The sequence below is a fragment of the Trachinotus anak genome, unplaced genomic scaffold, assembly GCF_046630095.1.
Source record: "Trachinotus anak isolate AG129_WGS33_773 ecotype Australia unplaced genomic scaffold, CSIRO_AGI_Tana_v1 ptg000009l, whole genome shotgun sequence".
NCBI classification, from domain to species: Eukaryota; Metazoa; Chordata; class Actinopteri; order Carangiformes; family Carangidae; genus Trachinotus; species Trachinotus anak.
Genome location: NW_027273860.1, coordinates 849,916 through 875,518, shown reverse-complemented (window position 1 = coordinate 875,518; position 25,603 = coordinate 849,916). Strand labels below are relative to the sequence as shown.

Here is a 25,603-nt window from a genome sequence, read left to right as displayed (position 1 = left end):
AGCAGCATCAGCAGCAGCAGGACATCCTGTTGGCATCAGCAGCGTCACACCTGCTGCAGGTGTTTTTATTCCCTGGTCAGTGAACCCAGCATCCACTTCCTGCTCCATATGGACTGAACGGTGCGTTTAAAAAAAGCTCCATCAAAATGCATCCAGACTGGGGGAAGGCTGCAAATACGACGATGTGGAGGAGAAAAACGTGGCAGACACGTTTCTGTGGCGTTATCGTGTCAGACAGGAAGCTGGACTGATGAACACACACACACGCTGACTGATTGGTGTGTAAACAGTGAAGGACAATGTGCTGCGTTGACCTTTCTATTCACACAGTCACATCAGCTCGTTTGACCTGAGTGAAGAACACAGTGAGACTGAGGTGAAACTGGATCATACAACAGACTGAGGACTGTGAGGCTGCAGCAGCAGGAGGAGCAGGTTTCACCGACTGGCTCTACACACCAGTTTACACCAGTACAGACCGGTCTACAGCAGCTCGAACCAGCTCATATACTGTGTCTGCAGACGGGTTCAGAGTTTTGTGAAGCGTTTGTTTGAGGAAAGTGAAATGACGTCTGTCTGAAGGCAGAGAGCAGGAGGATTTCCCAGAGTCCTCAGAGTGAAGGGAGAACAGCGACAGGATCTCTGGCAGCACCGACACCTCCACTCATGACTCCTGTGGAGCTGGAGGTGGAGGAGAGGTCCCACCCTGCTGGCAGCGGCAGGGTTTCTCCTGCTCAGAGACCTGAGGTCCAGCTCTTCTTCTCTCAGATCATCAGCGTCAGTGTTCACGTCAGTAGAGCTGGAACCACCTGCATCGACAGAGGACTTCATCTTCTGTCGCCTTTAAGGCACAAATGTCAAATATCCTCTGGTTCCAGCTTCTCAAACCAGTTTTCTTCTTCTTTGCTCTGAAAAGTGTTAAATACTGTTTTCACTAAAATCAATGAATCAGTCAAATAACGGGCAGATTAACTGACATGAACAGACTCAGCTTGAACTTGTGTCAGAGACAGCGTCTCCATCACGTCGTCTCTGACAAGTTAGTGTTGAGTGTAAAATGTCCCGCTCACTGCAGATCTGAGTCACTGCTCTTAACAAACACACCGACAGGATGTGGATCAGATCATCAGATTCAATCTGTATCCGACATGAAAATAATACTGAAGGTCCTGATCAAAACTATGACACGATCAGATTCAATTATTGATCAGATGCAGATCAAAGTGTAACTGGAGAAGTGAAAGATAAAAGTGAAAATCTGAACATCTGTGTGAACATCTGGGTGACATCAACAAATCAATGAAAAAGTGGAAAAGTTCAGGTTTGAAGTTCAAAGACAGAAGGAGAGACGTGGGCTAAATACACTGAGGTGACAGGGACAGGTGTGCGCAGGTGTTGTAAACAGGAAGTGAGTTATTGTAGTTCAGTCAGATCATGAGGAGAAAACTTCAGAGTCCAGACTGACACAGACCTGAACATGCTGATCTGGTCCAGTGTGACATCACTTCCTGAGGATATCGTCATCTCTGATGTCCCTCCAGAATAAAGCTCCAGAGGAAGAACAGGCTGCAGAACTTCACTGAGAATCCTCCTGTTTTGAAGTTTCCTTGACGATCACAATGATCCAGTGCAAACAGGAGGTCAGTTCATACTCATCAGAACCAGTCAACTGTTGCATTACTCATTACATTATTTATTATGATTTATTACACATTGATTTGAATATTTCACAGAGAAAAGGAGGAATTCAGAGCGTTTGAGGCAGAATCTGATCTGATGCAGAAAACGAGGAGAGAACGAGACAAACAGGAGAAAACACCGGAATCCATGGGGAGAGATTTTGGAAAAGAGTAAATACAGAAGACTACTGCGAACCATCTCTGTCAACAGGGCTCTGCCACATGGGGGGGGGGGGCAAAAAGTAAATGTAAAGATTATTATCAATTCTCCACTGGTTCCACTGGTGTTGAGGTCACTGAGGGTGGAGCAGGTGGTGGAGTGAGGAGCAGGAGCGGAGGAGTCTCAGTGTCTCTGCAGAGACTGTGCAGAAGGACAGAGGAGCAGCAGAGACACTGATGATGCTCTGTCAGATCCAGAGGAACACACAGGGATGACGGTGGAGCTGTTCTCAGATCAGTTCAGATGCAGCACTGAGAGTCATCTCCACCTCTTCTGGTTCCTCTGTCAGTCGCTGCTGGATGAAGCTCTCCTCTCCTCTCCACCTCCCAGTAACATGGACCAGTCAGAGCCTCTCTACACACAAGCTGCTGCTGCAACATCTGGATCATCAGGACACAGCTGATCCTCTCAGCTTTAGAAAGATCATCACTTCCACCTGTGCAGAGAAGAAGAAGATTAGAGGTGATGGATCAGTGTTCACAGAGACTCTTCAGCAGCTGTCAGTCAGTGATGCAGCACATCAGGATAAAGAGCAGCAGGGACTTCAGTCCTGTTCAGACCAGATGTGCAGCAGCTGCTTCCTCTCAGCTCTCATGTTAACGTGTTGGAGTCAACACACTGAGCTGGAAGCTCACAGACCTGCAGAGACTTTTACCATCAAGTCTGTTCACTCTGCACATTTCACTCAGTCCACATGGAAATAAACTGAGAGTCATGAAGCTTCATTACTGCAGCAACACTTCAGCGATGGACTCACTGTTGTTACATTTAAACAAAGAGTCTGTGTGTTGATGAACATCTGATCTGACTCTGAAACATCAGCTGACAAATCAACACGGAGACTGTCACTGAGAATATCTGACAGCTGGACAGATACAGATGTGAGGACTGGACTTCAGCAGAGCTTCTGCTCTGTAGAAAGACCACATGGTCACAAACTGTCCTGATGAGTCTCTGAGATAAGAAGCTGTGATGTGCAGGCTTCAGTCAGACTGATCTCAGAGCTGTGACAAACATGAAACTGATCAAAACTGAGAGAACAAACAGTCTCAGATCAGATTGGACAGTTTGATGAATGAGGACACTCTCTCTGTCCCTCTGTGAGGCTGTCAGCTGGAATCAGCTTTATTTCCTGTTCACATGAACCAACAACAGTCGTCTTCACATCAACTCAGACACATGATCACAACAAGCTTCTGGCTGCTCTGATTGGCTGACTGTTGTCTCTCTGTCTTTCTGTCCAATCCTGAAGCCTGTCTCCGTTCTCCTCTCACAGCTTCACTGAGGAGGTTGGAGGTTCACAGGAAACACTGGATCTTTGCTCTGATACTGTGTTTAGTACAAAACTGATGGAAGCAGCATGGACTGACTCCGCCCCTCTACTGACCTCAGAGTCTCTAGTCTAAAGTCTGGACTCTCCACAAGGTCACACAGATCCTTCAGGTCTGAATCCTGTAGCGTGTTTCCTCTCAGGTCCAGTTCTCTCAGATGGGAGGGGTTGGACTTCAGAGCTGAGACCAGAGAAGAACAGCTGATCTCTGACAAACTGCAGAGCCTCAATCTGAATAAAGAATAAAAGATGTGAGTTAAAAAACGATATATATATATAAATAAAATATATGATGGTTTATGATATTCTCTGAACTCCCCTCTGTCTACCCCAGGGTCTCCTATCGGTTGGACTTGCCCCAAAGACTGATGTCTGCAGGTTAGAGTCACCAAAACTTTAACATCAGATTCATCTCAGCACAGAAATAAAACATGGAGTCTGACCTCAGAGTCTCCAGTCTACAGTCTGGACTCTGCAGAAAACCACACAGATCCTTCACTCCTGAATCCTGCAGCTTGCTATTTCTGCTCAAGTCCAGTTCTCTCAGATGGGAGGGGTTGGACTTCAGAGCTGAGGCCAGAGAAGAACAGCTGATCTCTGACAAACTGCAAGCAAACAGTCTGAATAAAGAATAAAAGGGTTATGGGGTTATTATTTCTGTAATTCCTCTTGCAACAACATGTACAGAGCATAACATCTACTCCACCCTGTCACCATCTCTGTGGAGATTTTTCTGTCATTATTCTTTATGGAAGTTTTTATTGGACTTTATTATTTGCAACCCACAATAGACAATCCATAAATGTGTACCATGGTCCACACATTTTTCACTATACAGAAACGTAAATATTTTTTATTATTATTTATTATTTATTGTGTGTGTGTTTGCTAAAGTAATGTAATGTAATGTAATATTAAAATGTAATGTTAATGTGTAAAATCACATCCATAAAAAACACGAGATTTGCAAATATGCACAATTTACTCTGCAAATACATGTTTTTATTTCACATAAAATTGATAAATGTTTGTTTAACAAATGCAAATTTGTTTCACCACAAAAATACATTCAAATAAATATTTACACATTTGTGGATCCATTTGTATACATGAAACAAGTTTTGTGGATGTCTTCCTGTTTTGGTTGTGGGCCATGTGATCTTTGTGACTTTGTGATTTTGTCCCATTTGTACTGCACCAATGAGACATGCAGTTGCCATCTACATCACCAGGTGATGAGACTGTTTCATGTGTACAAATTGACCCACAAACAATAAATGTACAGAGTAAGTTATATGTATTTACAAATTGCTCTGTATTTTTGTGGATGTGCTTTTATGTGTTTTATGGGTTACAAATAATAAAATATAATCTTTCATAATTCTTCATGTAACAGAATGTCAGATGTAGTTAGTTGCTAACTTTGCTAACTTATCTGCCATTGAACACATCAGGGCCCGTATTCACAAAGCATTTTATCTTACCACTAAGAGTACTCCTAAGTCACACTAACAATTTGTAACCCTATTCACAAAGCTGCTGAGACCAACTTTTACATAGGAAAAGCAAAAAGTCTGAAGCTGAGTGAGCCTCCATGGCCATAGCTGATGTCAATTCCCATGGCCAAGCTTGTTTGCAAGAACCACAGCGATTGGTTGATGAAAGGCCGGTCTGTGCTGGTGAAAACACATGCGCAACCTCCTGAAGTAATATTAAAGAAAAGAAAATAAACAAACAAATTAAATAATTACATATTATGTTTTGTTTACAAAAGTAGTGGATTCTCCAAAATGTATCTCTATGATACAATTTGTATAGAGCTGGGAGAATTTAATTTTACAATAAAAACTTATATTCAATTCACTCAATGGAACAAATTGTTTCATTTAAAAATAATAACAAAAAAGTTGAAAACTCACTTAAACCTTACTGAGAGTTTAATATCCACCTGTTGGACCTGTTGTAATGTTGCTGTGGTCCCGGCTGTGGGTTGAGGGAGGGTGTGATATCCACTGTCCCTCACAAGTGACATACAGCTGGAATATGATCCTTTCAAACAGCTTCCTCAGACCACTCTCCATTAAGATTGACGAATTACATATAGTAGTAGCATCTTATACAATCTGTGTGATGATGGTGTGATTTTTTTTTTCCTGTTTACAAATAATAATAATCATCATCACCTTTCAATGGTGCAATAACTTTTACATGCATTCCATATGGCACCAATCACAGTAGACAGTCGTTCCAGTTTAATTGGTGTTCATGTTATCTGGTGATATTTGTTGACACATTTCCCTTCCTGTGCTCTCAGATTGCAGATTTGTAATTTTCACCGCAGCAGATCTACCTGTATGTCTGTTAAGCGTGGTGATGCATTAAAGACCTTGCAGAAATAAAAGTGAACATCTCCAGTTAATGCAAAATGAACATCAATGTCAATATCAGTCTACAAATAATAATAATAATAATAATAATAATAATAATACGAAACTTGTCGGCCAAAATAAATAAATGAAGCCCTGCGCAACTAATGCTGTGTTTTATCATATTTACTTTGTCACACATTTAAATCCTGTATGCCCATGTTAAGTGGTGAGTAATAACACAAGCAGGGAGAGGCCTAACGTTAGGACTGACATGCCCATTATTTTTAGGAGTTTCTCCTAAATCAGCAGGTTAGGAGTTACTTTTAGCCTTAAGATGCTTTGTGAATACGTGCCCAGACCTGTTAGAATTGAACTAATCAGAGATGTGGGAGAGATACAGAGGTCTAGAACCAGGATATCAGAAGCTTACTGGACTTGTATTGCGTAGAACAGTTTATTCAGAAAAACAGTTCTCAGTTTTAATATTTCAGATAGTATGAGATGCTTTCATGTTGGAGCAATAGATATTGAATGTTTGTTATTGGCTGAAAACATGGAAAAGCATTTGAATTTAAATTAAATTAAGTGTGAATTATCCAGTGTAGGATGTTTTTTGCTTCACATTTCTCTGCCACAGTCAATGGACTAAACCAGAGAAGAAGAAAACAGACTTTACCATGAAGATCCTCAGTGTGGATTAGTATAATATCAGCCTGATGTCTGCAGGTTAGAGTCAGCACAACTTTAACATCACATTCATCTCAGCACAGAAACAAAACATGGAGTCTGACCTCAGAGTCTCCAGTCTACAGTCTGGACTCTGCAGAAAACCACACAGATCCTTCACTCCTGAATCCTTCAGGTCCCAGTTTTCATTCAGCTCCAGTTCTCTCAGATGGGAGGGGTTGGACTTCAGAGCTGAGGCCAGAGAAGAACAGCTGATCTCTGACAAACTGCACTTCTTCAACCTGAATATGAGTTTAGGAGACAAAGCTGCTGCTTGAAAGCGTTCAGTGTTTCATCATCTGTTCAGAGCTGAAGAAGGTTTAGAAAGTGGAAGTTTAGAAAATGAAAGTCAAACACCTGAACCAACAGGAAGCAGGTTAAAAACAGTCAAATACAAACAGTGACAAACAGTTCTCATTAATATTAATGACAACAAGCTGCTGCTTCAATAAAGACGTAGTGACTCCACCTCTTAGACTCCACCAGCTCCACCTGTGGCTCCATCTATACAAACTCATGTTTATTAGAGATTCTACTAAAGATCCTCAAGTTTTCAAAGACAACAAACATGTCAGACTCAACTGTGGAGAAAAGTCAACACATGATTCAACAACATGTAAAACATTTTCCCTTCATTCAGTGGTGACCACGTTTAACACACATGGAGAGTTTGGTCTGAACATCAGTCAGTCTCACTTTGGTCACGTGACTTTATGGTCGTGTTGGAACAAGAACACACTAAATATACAGTCAGGTCCATGAATATTGGGACATTGACACAATTCTCATCTTTTTGGCTCTATCCACCACCACAATGGATTTGAAATGAAACGAACAAGATGTGCTTGAACTGCAGACTTTCAGCTTTAACTTGAGGGTATTTACATCCAAATCAGTTTGTATATGTGCTTCCCACTTTTTAAGGGACCAAAAGTAATGGGACAAATAGTTTATAAACTGTTATAATTCCTACACCGTTGTTGATTTGGATGTAAATACCTTAAATTAAAGCTGAAAGTCTGCAGTTAAAGCACATCTTGTTCGTTTCATTTCAAATCCATTGTGGTGGTGGACAGAGCCAAAAAGATGAGAATTGTGTCGATGTCCCAATATTTATGGACCTGAATGTATATTTGTTCATGTCAGTGTGGGGAAAAAGCTTCATGTGATTTAAATAGTGAAGGATTTTTCTTGTTACATTAAAGTTTTCAACCTGTAGCTCAACATTTCTCTGCCACAGTCACTGGACTAAACCAGAGAAGAAGAAAACAGACTTTCCCATGAAGATCCTCAGTGTGGATCAGTATAATATCAGCCTGATTCAATTCAATTCAATTTTATTTGTATAACGCCAAATCATAATATACATTATCTCGAGGTACTTTACAGGGTCAGGTCAAGACCTTACTTTGTTACAGAGAAAAACCCAACAGTTCCCACAAACAGCAAGCACTTGGTGACAGGGGGGAGGAAAAACTCCCTTTTAACAGGAAGAGACCTCCAACAGAACCGGGCTCAGGGTGGGGGGGTCTGCCTCGACCGGTTGGGTTTAGGAGAGGATAAAAAGAGGGGGTGGGGGGAGGAGAGAGGAGAGAAAAAGAGAGAGAGAGACCAGGAACAGCTGTGTAGGTAATGGTGTTATCAATAATAATGACAGATAACAGTGGTTAATAGTAAAGATGAGTAGTGGTGGATCTGGATCCTGCTGCTCCAGAGGCAGAGAGACCTGCAGAATGAGGACAGAGAGAGGGAGAGAGAGAGAGAGAGAGAGCCCAGTGAATCATGGGAATCCCCCAGCAGTCTAGCTCTATAGCAGCATAACTAAGGGATGGGTCGGGACATACCCGAGCCAGCCCTAACTATAAGCTTTACTAAACAGGACAGTTTTAAGCCTGATCTTAAAGGTAGAGAGGGGGTCTGCCTCCCGAACCCACACTGGGAGCTGGTTCCACAGGAGAGGAGCCTGATAGCTGAAGGCTCTGCCCCCCATTCTGCTCTTACAAACTCTGGGAACCACAAGTTGACCTGCATTTAGAGAGCGAAGTGTCCTATTGGGAAAATAGGGAACTATAAGCTCTCCAAGGTACGATGGTGCCTGACCATTAATGGCTTTGTAGGTGAGGAGGAGGATTTTAAATTCTGTCCTGGATTTTACAGGGAGCCAATGCAGAGAGGCTAACACAGGAGAAATGTGATCTCGTTTCCTAGTTCCTGTCAGTACTCGTGCTGCCGCATTTTGGATCAATTGGAGGCTTTTTACTGATTTTGTGGGACATCCTGACAATAAAGAGTTACAGTAGTCCAGTCTTGAGGTAACAAATGCATGAACTAGTTTTTCAGCATCCTTTAGACACAGAATGGGTCTGATTTTTGCAATATTGCGCAGGTGGAAGAAGGCTGTCCTAGAGACTTGCTTTATATGTGAAGTAAAGGACAAGTCCTGGTCAAAAATGACACCAAGGTTTCTGACTGTAGCACTGGAGGCCAAGGTGATGTCATCCAGAGTCAGTATATTATCGCATAATGTATCTCTGAGGTGTTTTGGGCCAATTACAATAACTTCAGTTTTGTCTGAATTTAAGAGTAAGAAATTACTGGTCATCCAGGTTTTTATGTCCTTAAGACTCACCTGAAGCTTGGCTACCTGGTTAGTCTCACCTGGCTTCATGGATAAGTACAGCTGGGTGTCATCTGCATAACAATGGAAATGTATCTGGTGCCTCCTAATAATGTTTCCTAGAGGAAGCATATATAGAGTGAAAAGTATTGGTCCTAGCACAGAACCTTGTGGAACTCCATGACTGACTTTAGTTATGATAGAAGAGTCATTATTAACATGAACAAACTGGAGTCTATCTGACAAATATGACTTAAACCAGCTTAGTGCAGTTCCTTTGATGCCGACCATATGTTCTAGTCTCTGTAATAAAATCTTATGATCGATGGTGTCAAATGCAGCACTAAGATCTAGCAGGACAAGTATAGAGACAAGTCCATTGTCTGAGGCTATGAGGAGATCATTGGTAACCTTAACCAGAGCTGTTTCTGTGCTATGATGGACTCTAAAACCTGACTGAAAATCTTCAAACAAACCATTTCTGTGCAAATAATCACATAACTGGTTTGCAACGACCTTCTCAAGGATTTTGGAAATAAAGGGGAGGTTGGATATAGGTCTATAATTGGCTAAAACATCTGGATCAAGAGTAGGCTTTTTAAGTAGAGGTTTAATTACTGCAACTTTAAAAGCCTGCGGTACATAACCAGTTGATAAAGATAAGTTAATCAGACTTGATATAGAGGTGTCAATTAAAGGAAAAACTTCTTTGAACAACCTTGTTGGAACGGGGTCTAGAAGACAAGTCGATGGTTTAGATGAAGAAACTGTTGAAGCAAGCTCAGAGAGATGTACAGGAGTAAAACAGTCAAAATATAAGCCAGTTACAGTGGACTCTGAGGCTGCTGAAATGGACAGTACACCTGAGTCAGCTGTGGGGAGGAGACGGTGATTTTTTTCTCTAACAGAGACAATTTTATTTGTTAAGAAGCTCATGAAGTCACTACAACTGAGGGCTAAAGGTATAGATGGATCAACAGAGCTGTGGCTGTCTGTCAGCCTGGCTACAGTGCTGAACAGAAACCTGGGATTGTTCTTGTTTTCTTCTATCAATGATGAATAATAGGATGTTCTGGCTTTACGGAGGCTTTTTTTATACGCCAATAGGCTGTCTTTCCAAGCCTTTAGAGATTCTTCCAGGTTAGTAGAATGCCACCTTCTTTCTAGTTTCCTTGAACTTTGCTTTAAAGCTCGTGTTTCTGAGTTGTACCATGGAGCTAGCCTTCTCTGACTCACTACCTTCTTCCTCAGAGGGGCTACAGTATCTAGTGTTGCACACAGTGAGGCTACAGTACTGTCAACAAGATCATCAACCTGTGTGGATGTGAAGTTAAGAGAGCTGTTCCCTACTGCATTGATACATGGCAGTGGGCTAAGTACTGATGGGATCCTTTCTTTAAATTTTTAAACGGTATTGTCAGACAGACGCCTGCTGTAATGGATTTTTTCCCCAGATGCTGTGTAGTCCATGACTGAAAACTCAAATGTTAACAGAAAATGGTCAGATAAAAGAGGGTTTCTGGGAGAAACTGTTAGATATTCAATGTCAATCCCATAAGTCAGAACCAGATCAAGGGTATGGTTAAAAGAGTGAGTGGGTTCATTAACATGCTGAGAGAAGCCAATTGAGTCTAGGAATGAATTAAATGCAATACTCAGGCTGTCACTTTCAACATCTACATGAATGTTAAAATCACCCACCATGATAACTTTATCTGTGCTGAGAACTAACTCAGATAAAAACTCTGAGAACTCAGATAAGAACTCAGAGTCAGGGGCAGGTGGACGATATACAGTAACTAGTAGGACTGGTTTTTGTGTTTTCCAGTCTGGGCCTGATGTCTGCAGGTTAGAGTCAGCACAACTTTAACATCAGATTCATCTCAGCACAGAAATAAAACATGGAGTCTGACCTCAGAGTCTCCAGTCTACAGTCTGGACTCTGCAGAAAACCACACAGCTCCTTCACTCCTGAATCCTGCAGGTCGTTGTCACTCAGGTCCAGTTCTCTCAGATGGGAGGGGTTGGACTTCAGAGCTGAGGCCAGAGAAGAACAGCTGATCTCTGACAAACTGCAGTGACTCAACCTGAATAAAGAAAAGATAAAATCACTAATAATCAATCAAAAATGTCCTAATCAATGATCTTTTGTCTAAATGAGCAGAGTGACTTTGTCCTTCTGTTATTGTGGATCATCATAATGTCAGACTTCTACACACATCCAAATGTCAGCACAACATTCATATTCATCTGCTGCTGACCTCAGTACAGTCTGTAACGTAAAGATCAATATGTGATCAGACATGCTGGACTAAAAATCAGGGCTGTATTCACAGAGCATCTTCAGGCTAAAAGTTTCTCCTAACTTCCAGATTTATGAGGAATTCCTAAAAATAATGGGTGTGTCAGTCCTAAATTTAAGATTCTTTTTTTTTTTTTTTAGTAATTCACAGAGCTACTTTGCACTAAAAGTAGCACCTAAGTCTTGAAGACATTAGAAGTAGTGGAGAGGACTCCTAACTCACTAAGACCAGATCACAAAGAATCATGAAGGGCTGCAGTCACCTCACAACGCTGCGCTGCTTGGCAACAGGGAAAATGCAACTTTGTAATGCTGACAACTTAGACATCTCCAACGTCTGTAAGACGATTGATTCACAAGATCAATAAATGTTCTCTGTAGACCCCACAGGACAGTTCATATGATTCCCTTTAGATGTTCAGCAACTCCAGAGAAATAAAGCAGCTTAATCGAACAAAAAGATCAACAACTGGCATAAAATGGAAAAAAAGAATAAGGTAGAAGAAAAACGGTTATCAAACAAGCATGAAAGGAAAAAACCCATTATTACATTAGTGAACATTTGTTCCAACTTTGATGGAATTCCCTTGAGGAGTTCTTGACATTCACAAGGCCAAATCATGGTTTGTGAGGTCATCATGACCATGAGCTTTGACCTTTAGCCACCAAAACCTAATCAATTTGTCCTTGAGTCTAGTTGAACATTTTTACCAAGTCTGAAGAAATTCCCTCAAGGTGTTCCGGAAATAGCATGTTTACAAGACCAACACCACATTTTGTGAGGTCACCATAAACTTGACCTTTGACCACCAAAACATAATCAGTTCATCTTTGAGTCTTAGTGAATCTTTGTGCCAAATTTGAAGAAGTTCCATCAAGGTGTTGTTGAGATATTGTGTCCATGTGAATGGGATGGATGGACAACCCTAAAACAATATGCCTGCGGCCCTGGCTGCTGCCGATGTGGAGGCTTAAAACTACTGTAGTGAGTTTTTAATTATTCAATAATTCAAATAATTTTCCTTTCACAAGCTCACTGTGCCATGAATGTAATGAAAGCCATGTCACTGCACATTAACCTACATCTTTGTCCATGCTGTGTATAAGATTATCTTTTAGATATATATTGGTTTAATTAAAATGTCCTTTCTGAAATATTTTAGGTAACAATGAATTTCCAACTTCCATCGGAGAAAGGCAAGAGCATTCCAAAGCTTGCCAGTGTATTTGTACCCTCCCCCTAAATGGGGAGTCCCTCCACAGACGTGATGGTGACTCCTCATGGAGTTACACTCCGTGGGGTAAGGTGTAGGGACCGGGCTGAAATTGGGCCACAGTCTAACCATACTCTCCCTGTGCCTCAGGAGTATTCGCTTCATGTCAGTCTGCCAGTGCTTGTGTTCCATCCATCCCTTCCTCCTCGATGGATCCAACATTCAATTACTCACTACCTGCCTGCCATTCTGACAACTCATCTGCCCAACAGCCTCAGCTCCACCATTCCTCACCTGCCTGCCCCACAGTCTTTATTTGCCTCAAATCAACCACAACACTGCTTTTCACGATAAAATCTATTCAACTTGCACCACTGAGTCCATGTTCTGCTTTTGGGTCCTAAAGAACATTTATTTGGTTATAACAGGGTGGTACTTGCAGTTGTGTGTGTTCCCAGTCCATACAGTAAGACAAACTCAAATGGCAATGGAAAAGGGGTCAATCAGCTTTTATTAGCAGGTTCACTGCATTAAAAAAACCTGCTTATACCAGCTCATTTTGGTGGAAAAAGGATATGAGTCAGACAGATCCAGTGGTTGTTGACAGAGTTACAGACTGTTTAGTTACTGTGCCTCTACTATAGCGCAGCAAGAAAACACTGTGGAAACACAAAGATGCTGAACTTGATCTTCAGCTTTATTATTCAAAGCTGAACTTTAGAAGAGTCATTTTTACACAGAATAAGACTGCAGATTTTAGCCTCAATCTTGTATACAAGGACAGTTGTACATTTTAGAAAAGGAGGACAGGTGATTTAAAAAAGAAGTGAAGGAGGCCATCTGATGTCTAATCATCTCATCTATGTCAAAGTAGAGAAACCATCTCTTAACAGAAGAGAGGGTCTACAACACCCGTTAACCGCCACCTTTAACTGTTTTACACCAAAGTTACTGAGTATTACTGTTTTTGAACGCATTTTGCCCTGCTAAAAAGGCAATTGACTCAGTTTGAGCCCCATTTCCACTGGTCAAAAAACCTGCTAAGACCCTCTAATATCTGGCTTTTGTCTGAAATGGTAAAGTGTACAATCAGCATTCGCACCCACGTCAAATGACTCTGCAGTGGTCACAGGTATACAGGCTTCGATCAGCAGTGATGTAAACACAACACCTGGGTGAACTCACTAACCATTTTGACCCCTTCCATTAGCTGTGACGTCTTTCAGAGCACAGTCAATGTAAACACACCTGTCAGCTGTCCAGCATCTTGCTGTTAAACCAGAGACACTGTGGCTACACTGCTCTCAGGGATGACAGAATGAGCTGCAGCCCTGAAACAAGTTTCAAAAACACAAAATCACCAATCAAAGCATCTCACGTGGAGGTTCTGACACTGACAGGAGCACCAAACTGAGGATGAAATGCTATGGATCTATTTTGCCAGTTTGCACGGCAGCTAACAGCTCACAGCTCACTGTTGTTCCCCTGTGTTTGTGTGTGTGCTCTGTAACTGCATGTGGTGACATCGGTCCCTGTTTGTGTGTCTCCTGTCCAAACAGAAAGGCAAACTTGGCCGGCAGTGTAATGCCGTCCTTTCATCCCTTTCCAGGAGATTTAGCTACCATTCACACATGATGCCAATGACTCTCTAATGGCGACCATTACAACAGCCAGGAACACTAACAAATCAAGTTACATCAATGACCTTGATAACAACTCCACACAGGTGAAATGTCTGTGTCTCCCCACATTTCAGTCAGACCTTCCTTTTTAGCAAATGAAAAAGCAACACAAAAGATAAAATTAGTGCCAGATTGCAAAATACAAACAACTATACAAGAGAGACGGAGTCTCAATCTCAAAAAAATGACCAAGCAATACACAGGGTTATAACATACTTCAAAATTGTATCCTATTGCACCTCTAGAACCCAATCCAATCAAAAAAGAAACACTGATATGAAAAATTCCAAATCTCTCAAAGCTGATAAACAGGCAGCCTCAATTTGAATTCAAAACCAACCCCTTGCTGAGAAGACTGGCAACCTTATCATCAGAATACTTTTGACTAAATTAACCACCTGTTTTCTGATCTTATTGTATACGCTCAATCCGCCCTCCTCTATAATGTCACTGCACAGATGCAAATCACTATGACCATCATGAAACAGATTTTATAAAATGGACATGACCCACACACTCCCTCACACCACAAGGAAGCAAAACTAACAACTAACAGCCCCATCCGTTACAATTAGACTGTGTTTTCGCCATTCCTTGTTTTTCTCCTGTTTTCCCTCACTCGTGTGCGTTTTCCCAGAGGTCTGTACTACAAAGCAGAATTTGAGGTTATCAGGTTTAACTCTGGGTTTTCAGTCCTATGACAGTGATTCACTTTTTACTGGGGTAAATCGCCATGGTAACTGATGCTGAACTCCTAAACCGCTCCGGAGCAGGTTAACTTCAGATGGTCAGATCAAAACCTGTCAACAGCCAAACTACTGACCAATCAGATACCTGAAAAAACTGAGTCACCATTTCTACAGGATACCACAGGAACAAAAGAGTTTAGAATGAAGTAATGAATAATAGCGAGCTGTAAATATTTTTCTAAATCAGTGGAATCATTTTGCTGTTTGAGTCTTTCCATGTGTCCACTCTGGTTTTAAAACAGAGCTTCTAACAAACAGAGGAGAGTTTATCACACTAAATAACCATATACCGTATTTTCCGGACTATAAGGCGCATTTAAAAGCCTTTAATTTTCTCAAAAAACGACAGTGCGCCTTATAATCCGGAGCGCCTTATATATGGATTAATTCTGGTTGTGTTTACTGACCTCGAAGTGATTGTGTGTGGTACACGGCGCTCACGGCGCTCTGTCAAAATGTTTTAGTACGACTTTGGTAAACTACAAAGCCGCACCGCTTGCAGCATCACGGCTACCGTAGTCAGGAGCGTCGCGGAGTAATACATACTGTGCTTCACCATAATATTACAGTGTGTGTGTGTGTGTGTGTGTGTGTGTGTGTGTATAAGGACCTATGAGGAGTTATTGTGAATACGCTAACGTTTGATTTAGCGGTATCAGACTGTTTTGGTTTTTTTTTTACGTGTTACAACTGAACAAGGTTGGGAGTTAGTGTGAACGCGTTTAATAAAGTTTGACTTATCTGACTGTTTTGTTTCGCTTAATGCGCCTTATAGTCCGGTGCGCTTTATATATGAAAAAAGTTCGAAAATAGACCATTCATTGACAGTGCGCCTTATAATCCAGTGCGCCCTATAGTGCAGAAAATACGGTAATAATCATTATAGCTTAATTTGAACTGAACACAGATTCTTTAATCTGTCAGGATTCTTGACAGTGATGAAGCTTTTACTCTCTTCTTCATCACACCAGCTCAGAATAACATGAGCAGACTCTGTGACCAGAACTCGAAATAAACTAAACATCTGATGTCTTTGATTAGAATAACAATCCACACACTGTTAAATATTTACTTTTTATAAATAAACATCTCAGTCAGACTGATCTGATCACAGATCAACTGCTTCTTTCCAGACATCACTTTAACTGCATCACATGTTCGTAATAGTTTGTTCATCATCAGCCAAAAGAGTGAAAATACTCAGGAAGGAGCTTAATAATTATTCATGTTCTTATTCTCAGTCTCCATCCATTCATTTTTTTCTGCTTATCTGGGGTCGGGTTGCAGTGGCAGAAGGCTAAACAGGGAATTCCAGAAATCCCTCTCTCCAGCTACACATTCCATCCCAAGGCCTCCTAATCAGATGCCCAAACAACCTCAGCTGGCTCCTTGGCAAAGATGGAATTCTGAGGTTCCCAAAGTGGACACATTCCTCACCTCGGGTGCACTTTGAGATTCTGTTCATGAATATCACAAACAGGATCTGAGTCTAAGGACAAACTTGGCAGAGTCAAACACTCACAGAAATCATGTTCGACTTTGTGTGTGTAGAGTGCGGACACAGCTCTCACTGTTTACACTTGGACCAAATAGCTCATAATAACAGGGCCGGTACCCCATACTCCCCCCATAGAGCCCCACACAGGACACGGTCATAATCCTTCTCCAAGTCCACAAAAGAAATGTAGACTGGCTGGTCAGACTCTCATGAGCCCCTTAGTACTCTTGCAAGGGTAAAGAGCTGGTCCACTGTTCGACGGCAAGGACAGAATCCTCATTTCTCCTCCTGGATCTAAGGTTTGACAACTGGTCGGAGCCTCCTTTCCAGCACCCTGGAGTAAACTTTTGCAGGGAGGCTGAGCAATGTGATATCCTGATAATTGGAGCACCCCCTCTGCACCCCCTTTTTAAAAATGGGAACCACCACGCCACAGGTACTGTCCCCAACCTTCGTGCAACATTGAAGAGGCGTATCAGCCATGACAGCCCAACAATGTCCCAAGCCCTCAGCATCTCAGGTTGAATCTCATCTACACACGGCCCCTTGCTGCCAAGGAGCTTATGAACTACCTCAGTGACCCCTGCCAGTGCCATGGATGAGATGTCCCCTGAGTCTTTCAACTCTGCTTCTTCCATGGAGTGGTGTTAGTCGGCTTCAGGAGTTCCGCAAAGTCGTCTTTCCACTGCCCAACGATATCTGAAGTCCAGGTCATTTAAGCCAGATAATGAAAAAATATCCTGGTTATGATGGACTCTCTTCGTAGCACAGGCCTCAGGTCTGTTCCTCTGAGCTTGTGTGTCTTGCTGGGCATGGCAACCAGGCCATAATCAGCATTCCTCATTTCACTGTTTCCCAGAATTCTACGTCAACTTCACTCACCACCAGCCTGCTCCAAAACCATCCTCCACCACAACACCCTCCAGCCCCCCCACTTCCCTGAGCTGAGCCAACCCCACCTCCCTCCCCACTATGAACAACTTGGGAAGCAGTCTATCTAACACTGACTTTTGATACAATAGATTCTCACACAAATCCGACAGTGTCTTGAGTCTGTGTTCTGCAGTTTGAAGTCCAAAAATCATTCAGTATGTTACAACACCATCATTCAGTCTACAGCTACAGTCAAAGCCTCCCAATCACCCAACCCCCTATAACAGAGTAGCTGGACCCATATAGACAGACTACTACTCCACCACTGCTGCCTGCCATGACCCACATGCACACACATACATCACTGTAACTGAATTACAGCAGTTTTCTTTCTCATTTTAAGTTATGGTTCAATCCACTCACACATTAGTAATAAAGAAGCTATTATGTAAATTGCCTCATATGGTACTTTTAACCCTTGTCTCCCTGTTTGTACAAAGGCTCAACATCTCTGCAGTTTTTATCTGTGGTCATCAGATCTTCAACAGCCTCATTCATATTATGACTCTACTTCTGTCTGCCTTTTACATTTTCAAACCAAAGGTTAAACTATATATTGACAAAAACTACACCAGCTCCAGTCAGTGAACTGACCTCAGAGTCTCCAGTCCACAGTTTGGACTCTCCAGTCCAGCACACAGAAGCTTCACTCCTGAATCCTGCAGGTTGTTGAAGCTCAGATCCAGGTCTCTCAGATGGGAGGGGTTGGACTTCAGAGCTGAGGCCAGAACTTCATAGTGAGTGTCTGATAGTCCACATGCAGGAAGTCTGGCATCACACATATATAACAAAATATGTTATTATGAAAGAGGAAACTTTATGTCGATTTGATAACAAAACAGTTTGATATGTCTTGTTTTGATCAATATCTATGTATTTTCTTAAAGGCTTCATAATGTCTACAGTCTGTCAGTGTGATCAGATCCCATGACTGACTGAAGTAATCATGAGGACATCTTGTTCCGAAAGCCATTTTTACTGTTTTCTATTACTAATTTCACACCAGAACATTTTTGATGAGTTCTAATCATTCAACAATGACAGTTGGTAAAGATTCATATCCATGAGAAGGAAAACTTACCAACTATTACCAATTGGTGCAGCAAATTGCTTGACAATATTATACCTGTATGTAATTACATTCTGAGCATCTGGAAAGTCTACTCAACTCACAAATACAATTAACACTAAGGTTATAACATTTTCAACATAACGTCATCACAAAGATGAGTATTAGGACTGAAAATCATGACCTTGAAATTTGGTCTGTATGAGATTTCTTTAAAAGATTTGAATTGTACCAAATATATTTCATTAACACATAATGTAACATGGAATCTCTCTTTAAGATGAAACAGAAACACAAATTCATAAAAACTAAAACACACACTTGCTTAATTTGATACACAACGTTTTAAACCTACACTCTTCATTCAAGATTTCTGTCTTTATTTTTATGGTTCACATAAAAAACATTTTAAAAAATGAGTTTCACACATCCACCAGTTACAATTCAGTGCGAAGAAGCCTGTAAAATTATGTGAAGTAATTATATTAACTTAACTTATATTAACTTATTAAATTAATAATATTAAGTTAATAAATCATTTTACAGGGTTCTGTGTAGAGAATTCGGACTGGTGGTACATACTCAATGATATTATTATTATGATTATTATGATTATTATTATTGCAGTAAGCTACAGTTCACCCCTTTGCGTTCAACAGACAAAAGCAGCTGAATTTTAGCTAATCATGCAAATTAGCTAAAATTCCATCATGTTGGCCTGTGTCATTACAGAGGCTTTTTGCAGAGTGGCCTTTCAAACCTTTTGCCCCTTAATTATAGCACCACCAACAAGCCAATTGAGATCATATTTTTGTGAAGCATCGGCTCATCAGTTGTACTTATGGTGCTAATTTTCCTCAACCACAATTTCTAAAATCCTTCATCTTTTAAAAAACTTATAAGAATTTTATGCTGTGTATGTTTGAAGAGCTAAACGAACCAACACTGATTGATAATATTAATGATCATGTCTGGACTCACTGAGCCTTCCTGCAGTTCCTCACAGCTGGGATCAGTCTCTGTCGTCCCTCCTCTGATGTCTTGTATTTCTTCAGGTCCAATTCATCCAGAACCTCCTCTGACATCTGCAGCATGTAGGCCAGAGCTGAGCAGTGGATCACAGAGAGTTTCTTCTCTGATCTGGTCTCTGACTTCAGGAACTCTTGGATCTCCTGATGGACTGAGTGGTCCTTCATCTCCATCAGACAGTGGAAGATGTTGATGCTTCTGTCAGGAGAGATTTCATCAGTGCTCATCTCCTTCAAGTTGTCGATGGCTCTCTGGATCATTTCTGGACTGATCTCTGTCTGACCCAGCAGACCTCCTAAGAGTCTCTGGTTGGACTCCAGAGAGAGGCCATGAAGGAAGCGAACAAACAGGTCCAGGTGACCATTTTTACTTCTGAGGGATTTCTCCATGGCTGCCCTCAGGAAATCATCAATTGATGGGCCATTCTTTCCAAAAAACTTAGAAATCTTCTTGAGAAAAGACTTTGGGTGAGAGTCCCTGCATTTGTAGTCTTTTCCCAGGAAACCCCTCAGTACTCTGGTCTTCCTGTTAGTGTAACAGTGGAACATGTAGACTGCAGCCAGAAACTCCTGAATGCTCAGATGAACAAAGCAGTAGACTGTTTTCTGGAAGATCACACTCTCTCTTTTGAAGATCTCAGTACAGAGCCCTGAGTACACCGAGGCCTCTGTGACATCCAGACCACACTGCTCCAGGTCTTCTTGGTGGAACATGATGTTTCCTTTCTCCAGATGTTCAAACGCCAGCCTCCCCAGCTTCAGAAGAACTTCCCTGTCAGCCTCCGTCAGCTCCTGTGGACTCGTCTCATGTCCCTCATCATACTTGAGCTTCTTCCTCTTGGTCTGAACCAGCAGGAGTTGTGAGTACAGGTCAGTCAGGGTCTGGGGCAGCTCTCCTCTCTGCTCTGTAGTCAACATGTGCTCCAGAACTGTAGCAGTGATCCAGCAGAAGACTGGGACTTGACACATGATGCGGAGGCTCCTGGACTTCTTGATGTGTGAGATGATTCTGTTGGACAGTTCTTCATCACTGGATCTCCTCCTGAAGTACTCCTCCTTCTGGGCGTCAGTGAAGCCTCGTACCTCTGTTACCCTGTCAACACATGTAGGAGGGATCTGATTGGCTGCTGCAGGTCTGGAAGTGATCCAGACCAGAGCCGAGGGAAGCAGGTTCCCCTGGATGAGGTTTGTCAGCAGCAGGTTGACTGATGACGTCTGTGTGACATCAGACACAACCTCCCTGTTGGTGAAATCCAGTGAAAGTCTGCTTTCATCCAGGCCGTCCAAGATGAACAGAACTTTACAGACAGCCAGCTGCTCTGCTGTGACCTTCTGTAATGTTGGATGGAAAACATGGAGCAGCCTGAGAAGACTGTACTGCTGCTCTCTGATCAGGTTCAGCTCCCTGAACGAAAGCAGAACCAGCAGACTGACATCTTGGTTCTCCGAGCCCTCTGCCCAGTCCAGACTGAACTTCTGCACTGAGAAGGTTTTTCCAACTCCAGCGACGCCATTGGTCAGAACCACTCTGATGTGTCTCTGTTGGTCAGGTAAGGCTTTAAAGATGTCGTGGCACTTGATTGGAGCGTCATGGAGGGTCTTCATCTTGGAAGCTGTCTCCAGCTGCCTAACCTCATGTTGGGTATTAACCTCTTCACTCTGTCCCTCTGTGATGTAGAGCTCAGTGTAGATCCTGTTGAGGAGGGTTCCACTTCCTGTTCCATCAATTCCTTCAGTCACACGTTCACATCTGCTCCTCAGACTGATCTTATGTTGATCTAAAACCTCCTGCAGACCACTATCTGCTGAAAGAGAAGAGACAATGTCAGACTGAAGACAGAGAATCTGAGAATCTGCTGATCATTTTCACCAGTCTCAACAAAACCCTCAAATTTGGTTTTATAAACATCAGATCATCATCTTCTAAAGCATTATTGATAAATGACTTGATTATTCAGGATAATATGAATATGATTGGTCTTTGTCAAACATGGATTAGTGAACCTTCCGTCTTTCTCTGATGTACTGGTGTTGTGTCTCAGTAGCTTTGGTTGCACTTGTCCGTTAATAATTACTTTGAACCTTTTCAGTCAGTCTTAAGGACCTGCCACTCCACTGACACAGCGCTCACTAAAGAAGTAAAAGATCTTCTGATCTCTATGGATTCAGAGTCCACCTCTGTGCCTCTCTTACTGGACCTCAGTGTAGCCTTTGATAGATCATAGATCACTATACAATCCTGTTTCCAAAAAAGTTGGGACAGGGACAACAAAAGACTGGAAAAGTTGTGAAATGCTAAAAAAAACCCTGGTTGAATATCTCACAGCTAATGAGGTTAATTGGCAATAGGTCAGTAGATGATTGGGTATAAAGAGGCTCCAGAGAGGCAGAGTCTCTATGCAGTGAAGACGGGGAGAGGTTCACCTCTCTGTGAAAGACTGTGGGCAAACAGTGCAACAGTTTAATAATAATGTTCCTCAAGATAAAATTGCAAAGAATTTTAGAATTTCAGCGTCTACAGTTCATAATATAATTAAAAGGTTCAGAGAATCCAGAGAAATCTCTGTGAGCAAAGGGACAAGGCTGAAAACCAGGACTGGATGGTCGTGATCTTCAGGTTCTCAGGCAGCACTGTGTTAAAAACAGACATGATTCTATAGTGGAAATCACTGCATAGACTCAGGAACACTTCTGAAAACCATTGTCTGTGAACACAGTTCATCGCTTCATCCACAAATGCGGGTTGAAACTCTACCATGTAAAGAAGAAACCAAATCTAACCATGATCCAGAAATGTCTCTAACTTCTCTGGGCCTGAGCTCATTTAAGATGGTCTGAGGTGAAATGGAAAACTGTCCTGTAGTCTGACCAATCAAATTTTCTGATTCTTTTTGGAAATCATGGACACCTCATCCTCTGGGCTACAGAGGAGAGGGATCATCCAGTTTGTTATCAGCGCATAGTTCAAAAACCAGCATCCGTGATGGTGTTGGGGGGCATTAGTGCCCATGGCTCCATGAATGCTGAACGGTATATACAGGTTTTGGAGCAACATATGCTGCCATCCAGACTACGTCTTTCTCAGAGAAGGCCTTAAATATTTCAGCAAGACGATGCCAAACCACATTCTGAGCGTATTACAACAGCATGTCTCCGTAGCAGAAGAGTCCGGACACTAAACTGACCTGTCTGCAGTCCAGACCTGAACCCACTGAAAACATCTGGAGCATCATGAACTAAAAACATGACAAAGGAGACCCTGAACTGTCGTGCAGTCAAAATCCTATATCAGACAAGAATGGGACATGTCACTGTCAAAATTCCAGCAGCTGATCTCCTCAGCTCCCAAACGTTTACAGAGTTTTGTTAAAAGAAGAGCTGATGACCACAGTGGGAACATGACCCTGTCCCAACTTTATGAAATGTGTTGCTGGCATCAAATTCAAATTGAGCAGATATTTTTCATAAAACAATAACATTTCCCAGTTTAAACATTTTAACATGTTGTCTTTGTTTTTTTCAGTTAAATATGGTTTTACTTGATTTGCATATCATTGAATTCTGTTTTCATTTACATTTTACACAGTGTCCTGACTTTTTTGGAAACAGAGTTGTAATTCTCCTTGATAGACTGGAAAGCAAATCGGTGTCTCTGGCCCTTGACTGGTTAAAGTCTCACTCACTGATAAGTTTTACTTATCTGACAGGACACAGTGTGTATCCTGTAATAACACTATATCAACTTATTCTGATGCATACTGTGCACTGTTACTCAACTGTATGAGCCTATAAAGGCTGACGATTCATCTCAAATCCTGAAGTTAGAGATCTGTTTGTCTGCTGTGAAAAGCTGGATGTCTCAAATCTTCCCCTCTCCTCCAATAAGCACATTAAAGACTTCTCTGAGACCATCTTCTTTCACCTATGTAACACAGCTAAAATCCTGTCTTTTCTGTCCAGATGCCAAAATCCTACTTCATGCCTTTGTTTCATTGAGGCTTGATTATTGTAACATTCTCTTTTCTAGCCACAGGCTCATTTTAATCTTCAAATGGTTCAAATGCTGAAACTTCACTTTTAACTAAATTCATTATATTTGACCACATCAGTGGCTCCCTGTCCATATCAGATCAGACATTAAGGTTCTCTGAATGACTGTTCTAAATTTACTTGCTCATTAAACCTTATTTTCAATCTCATGCTCTCTGTTCCCAGAATTCAGGACTCTGTCTGTTCCCAGATTTACAAAGAGAGCTGCAGAGCCTTTTCTTATTGCTTATTGTCATAGCTTCTGTTATGATTCTGTTCTATATAAATAAAACTGATGTGATTTCATTTTGTGGTATTTATAATTATCACAATGTCAATGCTGTGTGACATAGCAAATGACACTGTATAAAACAACAGGTCCTGTTTTCAGAGATGAAGACATCAGCAGACAGATGTTTGGTCTCACCTTGTACAGTGCTGGTCTGACTGGCTGTCTGCAGTCCAGGTCTGGTTCTGGGTCTTTGTCCACACTGGGGACAGGAGGAGTCTCCTGATGAACCAGACTGGTCCCAGTATGAGGTGAAGCACTGTCTGCAGAACCAGTGTCCACAGCTGGTAGAGACTGGATCCTTCAGAACGTCCTGACACAGAGCACAGCAGGACAGCTGCTCCTCCTCAGAGACACTACTCCTCTTCTTTCTGTGAAGACGTGTCTGTGTAACTACAATGATTTGTTGACTGTTGTTTTAAAAGGTGAAAATAGGTTTTATTAGAGAAATAACATTAGTAGTTTCTGGTGATAAAAGCCTGAAGATCCATCTTAGTGTGAAACAGTATCTGCACTAATGGTTCAGCATCATGAATATAAATTTATTAGCAGATTTTTATTCCGAGAGCATCGTCTTCTATCAGCTCAGTTTACAGTAGAGACTCTCTTACTGTGTGTCTGAAGGTCCAGGTTCATTACTGAAGAACAGAGGAAGATCTTTGGACTGGTCACTCCTCAGAGACAGACAGACTGATCCTGGAGACTCTGCTCTCAGTCTGTGGCTCTGACCTCTGCAAACACAAACATCATTTATTCATATCACATCAATCACTGATGAATCTTCTCATGAAAACCATTTCTGTGGCTCTAAAGACACAAACTACTGCTGCTGCTGGTGATGAGGAGGTTTCATGTTTGTAGCTTCCTCTTAGATCAGATTACAGTTTTTCTATGTGACCAGCAGCCGTCAGACACACTAACAGGAAGATGAGCTGAATGATTTCTCTTTGTCTCCGTCAAGACAAGTTTCTTAGATTTTAGGTAGAAAATACATTTTTGTAGAAAGTTGCAAAAACAAAATTAAAACTACAAGCAGTGTTATGAGGGCCCTTGTCCTGTCGCACACTTCAGGGCTGAAAATGAGTTATATAAATGAGTTTGTAGTAGTTCTCTTACTTTGTGTCTGAGGGTCCAGGTTTATGACTTAAGACTGGAGGTCTTCCTTTGGACTGGTCCTGGTCCTCTTCCGCCACACAATCACTCATCTTCTGGACTTCAGTCAGTCTGAGAGAGAAACCAATAACACTGACTGTGAGCTCACACACACAAGAATCAGGACAAACAGGTCTGATCAACAGACGCACCTTAAATACCAAGCAGACGCCACACGCACACACACACTTATACTTCTGTCTTTGTGAGGACACTTGTCATAATGCATTCCCCAGCCCCTAACCCTAACCCTAACCATCACAACTGTATGTCTGAACCTACCCTAATTCTAACCCTAACCCTAAAACCAAATACCATTTGAAGGCCTGTCAGAAAGGGAGGACCAGCCAAAAATGTCCTCACTTTCCCAAAATGTCCTCATTCTGTTAGGAAAATCCTTTTTTGGTCCTCATTACATAGCATTTACGAGTATGCACACAGAAAGAGAGAGAATATAGTATTATAAACTGCACTTATTAAATAGAAATAGTACCTAATACTTACATGACGGTTCCCCACTGCACTGAAGCTTTACTATTGTCCTTCACTTGTAAATAAATTTTAGTTGTAGGTTTCATGTGTATTATTCAGCCCATCATAACGTTGTGTATGTAGATCATGATTATATCATTATCATCTCCTTCAGTGACAGTAAAATAATAATAATGCTGTACTTACACTCACCTGCCTCAGCCTTCAGTTTGCTTCCTGCTCTCT

At 41.7% G+C, this 25,603-nt stretch overlaps 1 protein-coding gene across 1 annotated transcript; it reads right to left on the bottom strand.

Annotated features, from left to right (window-relative positions):
• Positions 1-1,672: 1,672 nt before the first annotated feature.
• LOC139624878 (protein NLRC3-like) lies at positions 1,673-24,955 on the bottom strand. Its single transcript, XM_071484245.1, has 10 exons — positions 24,851-24,955; positions 24,346-24,465; positions 23,873-24,105; positions 19,370-21,221; positions 17,914-18,087; positions 10,855-11,028; positions 6,390-6,566; positions 3,673-3,849; positions 3,287-3,460; positions 1,673-2,335 (listed from the first exon to the last, which is right to left on the bottom strand). The coding sequence occupies exons 1-10, from the start codon at positions 24,937-24,939 to the stop codon at positions 2,326-2,328; spliced, it is 3,180 nt and encodes a 1,059-aa protein (XP_071340346.1). The 5' UTR covers positions 24,940-24,955; the 3' UTR covers positions 1,673-2,325.
• Between the last annotated feature and the right edge of the window lie 648 nt (positions 24,956-25,603).

Bases quoted from the DNA above. Each gene is read 5' to 3' on its own strand.
- LOC139624878 (XM_071484245.1), bottom strand. From the start codon at position 24,939: ATGAGTGATTGTGTGGCGGAAGAGGACCAGGACCAGTCCAAAGGAAGA. The intron at 24,466-24,850 runs GTAAGAGAACTA...TTGTGTTTGCAG, and splicing joins CCTGGACCCTCAGACACAAA to AGGTCAGAGCCACAGACTGA. The intron at 24,106-24,345 runs GTAAGAGAGTCT...ACGTCTTCACAG, and splicing joins CCTGGACCTTCAGACACACA to AAAGAAGAGGAGTAGTGTCT.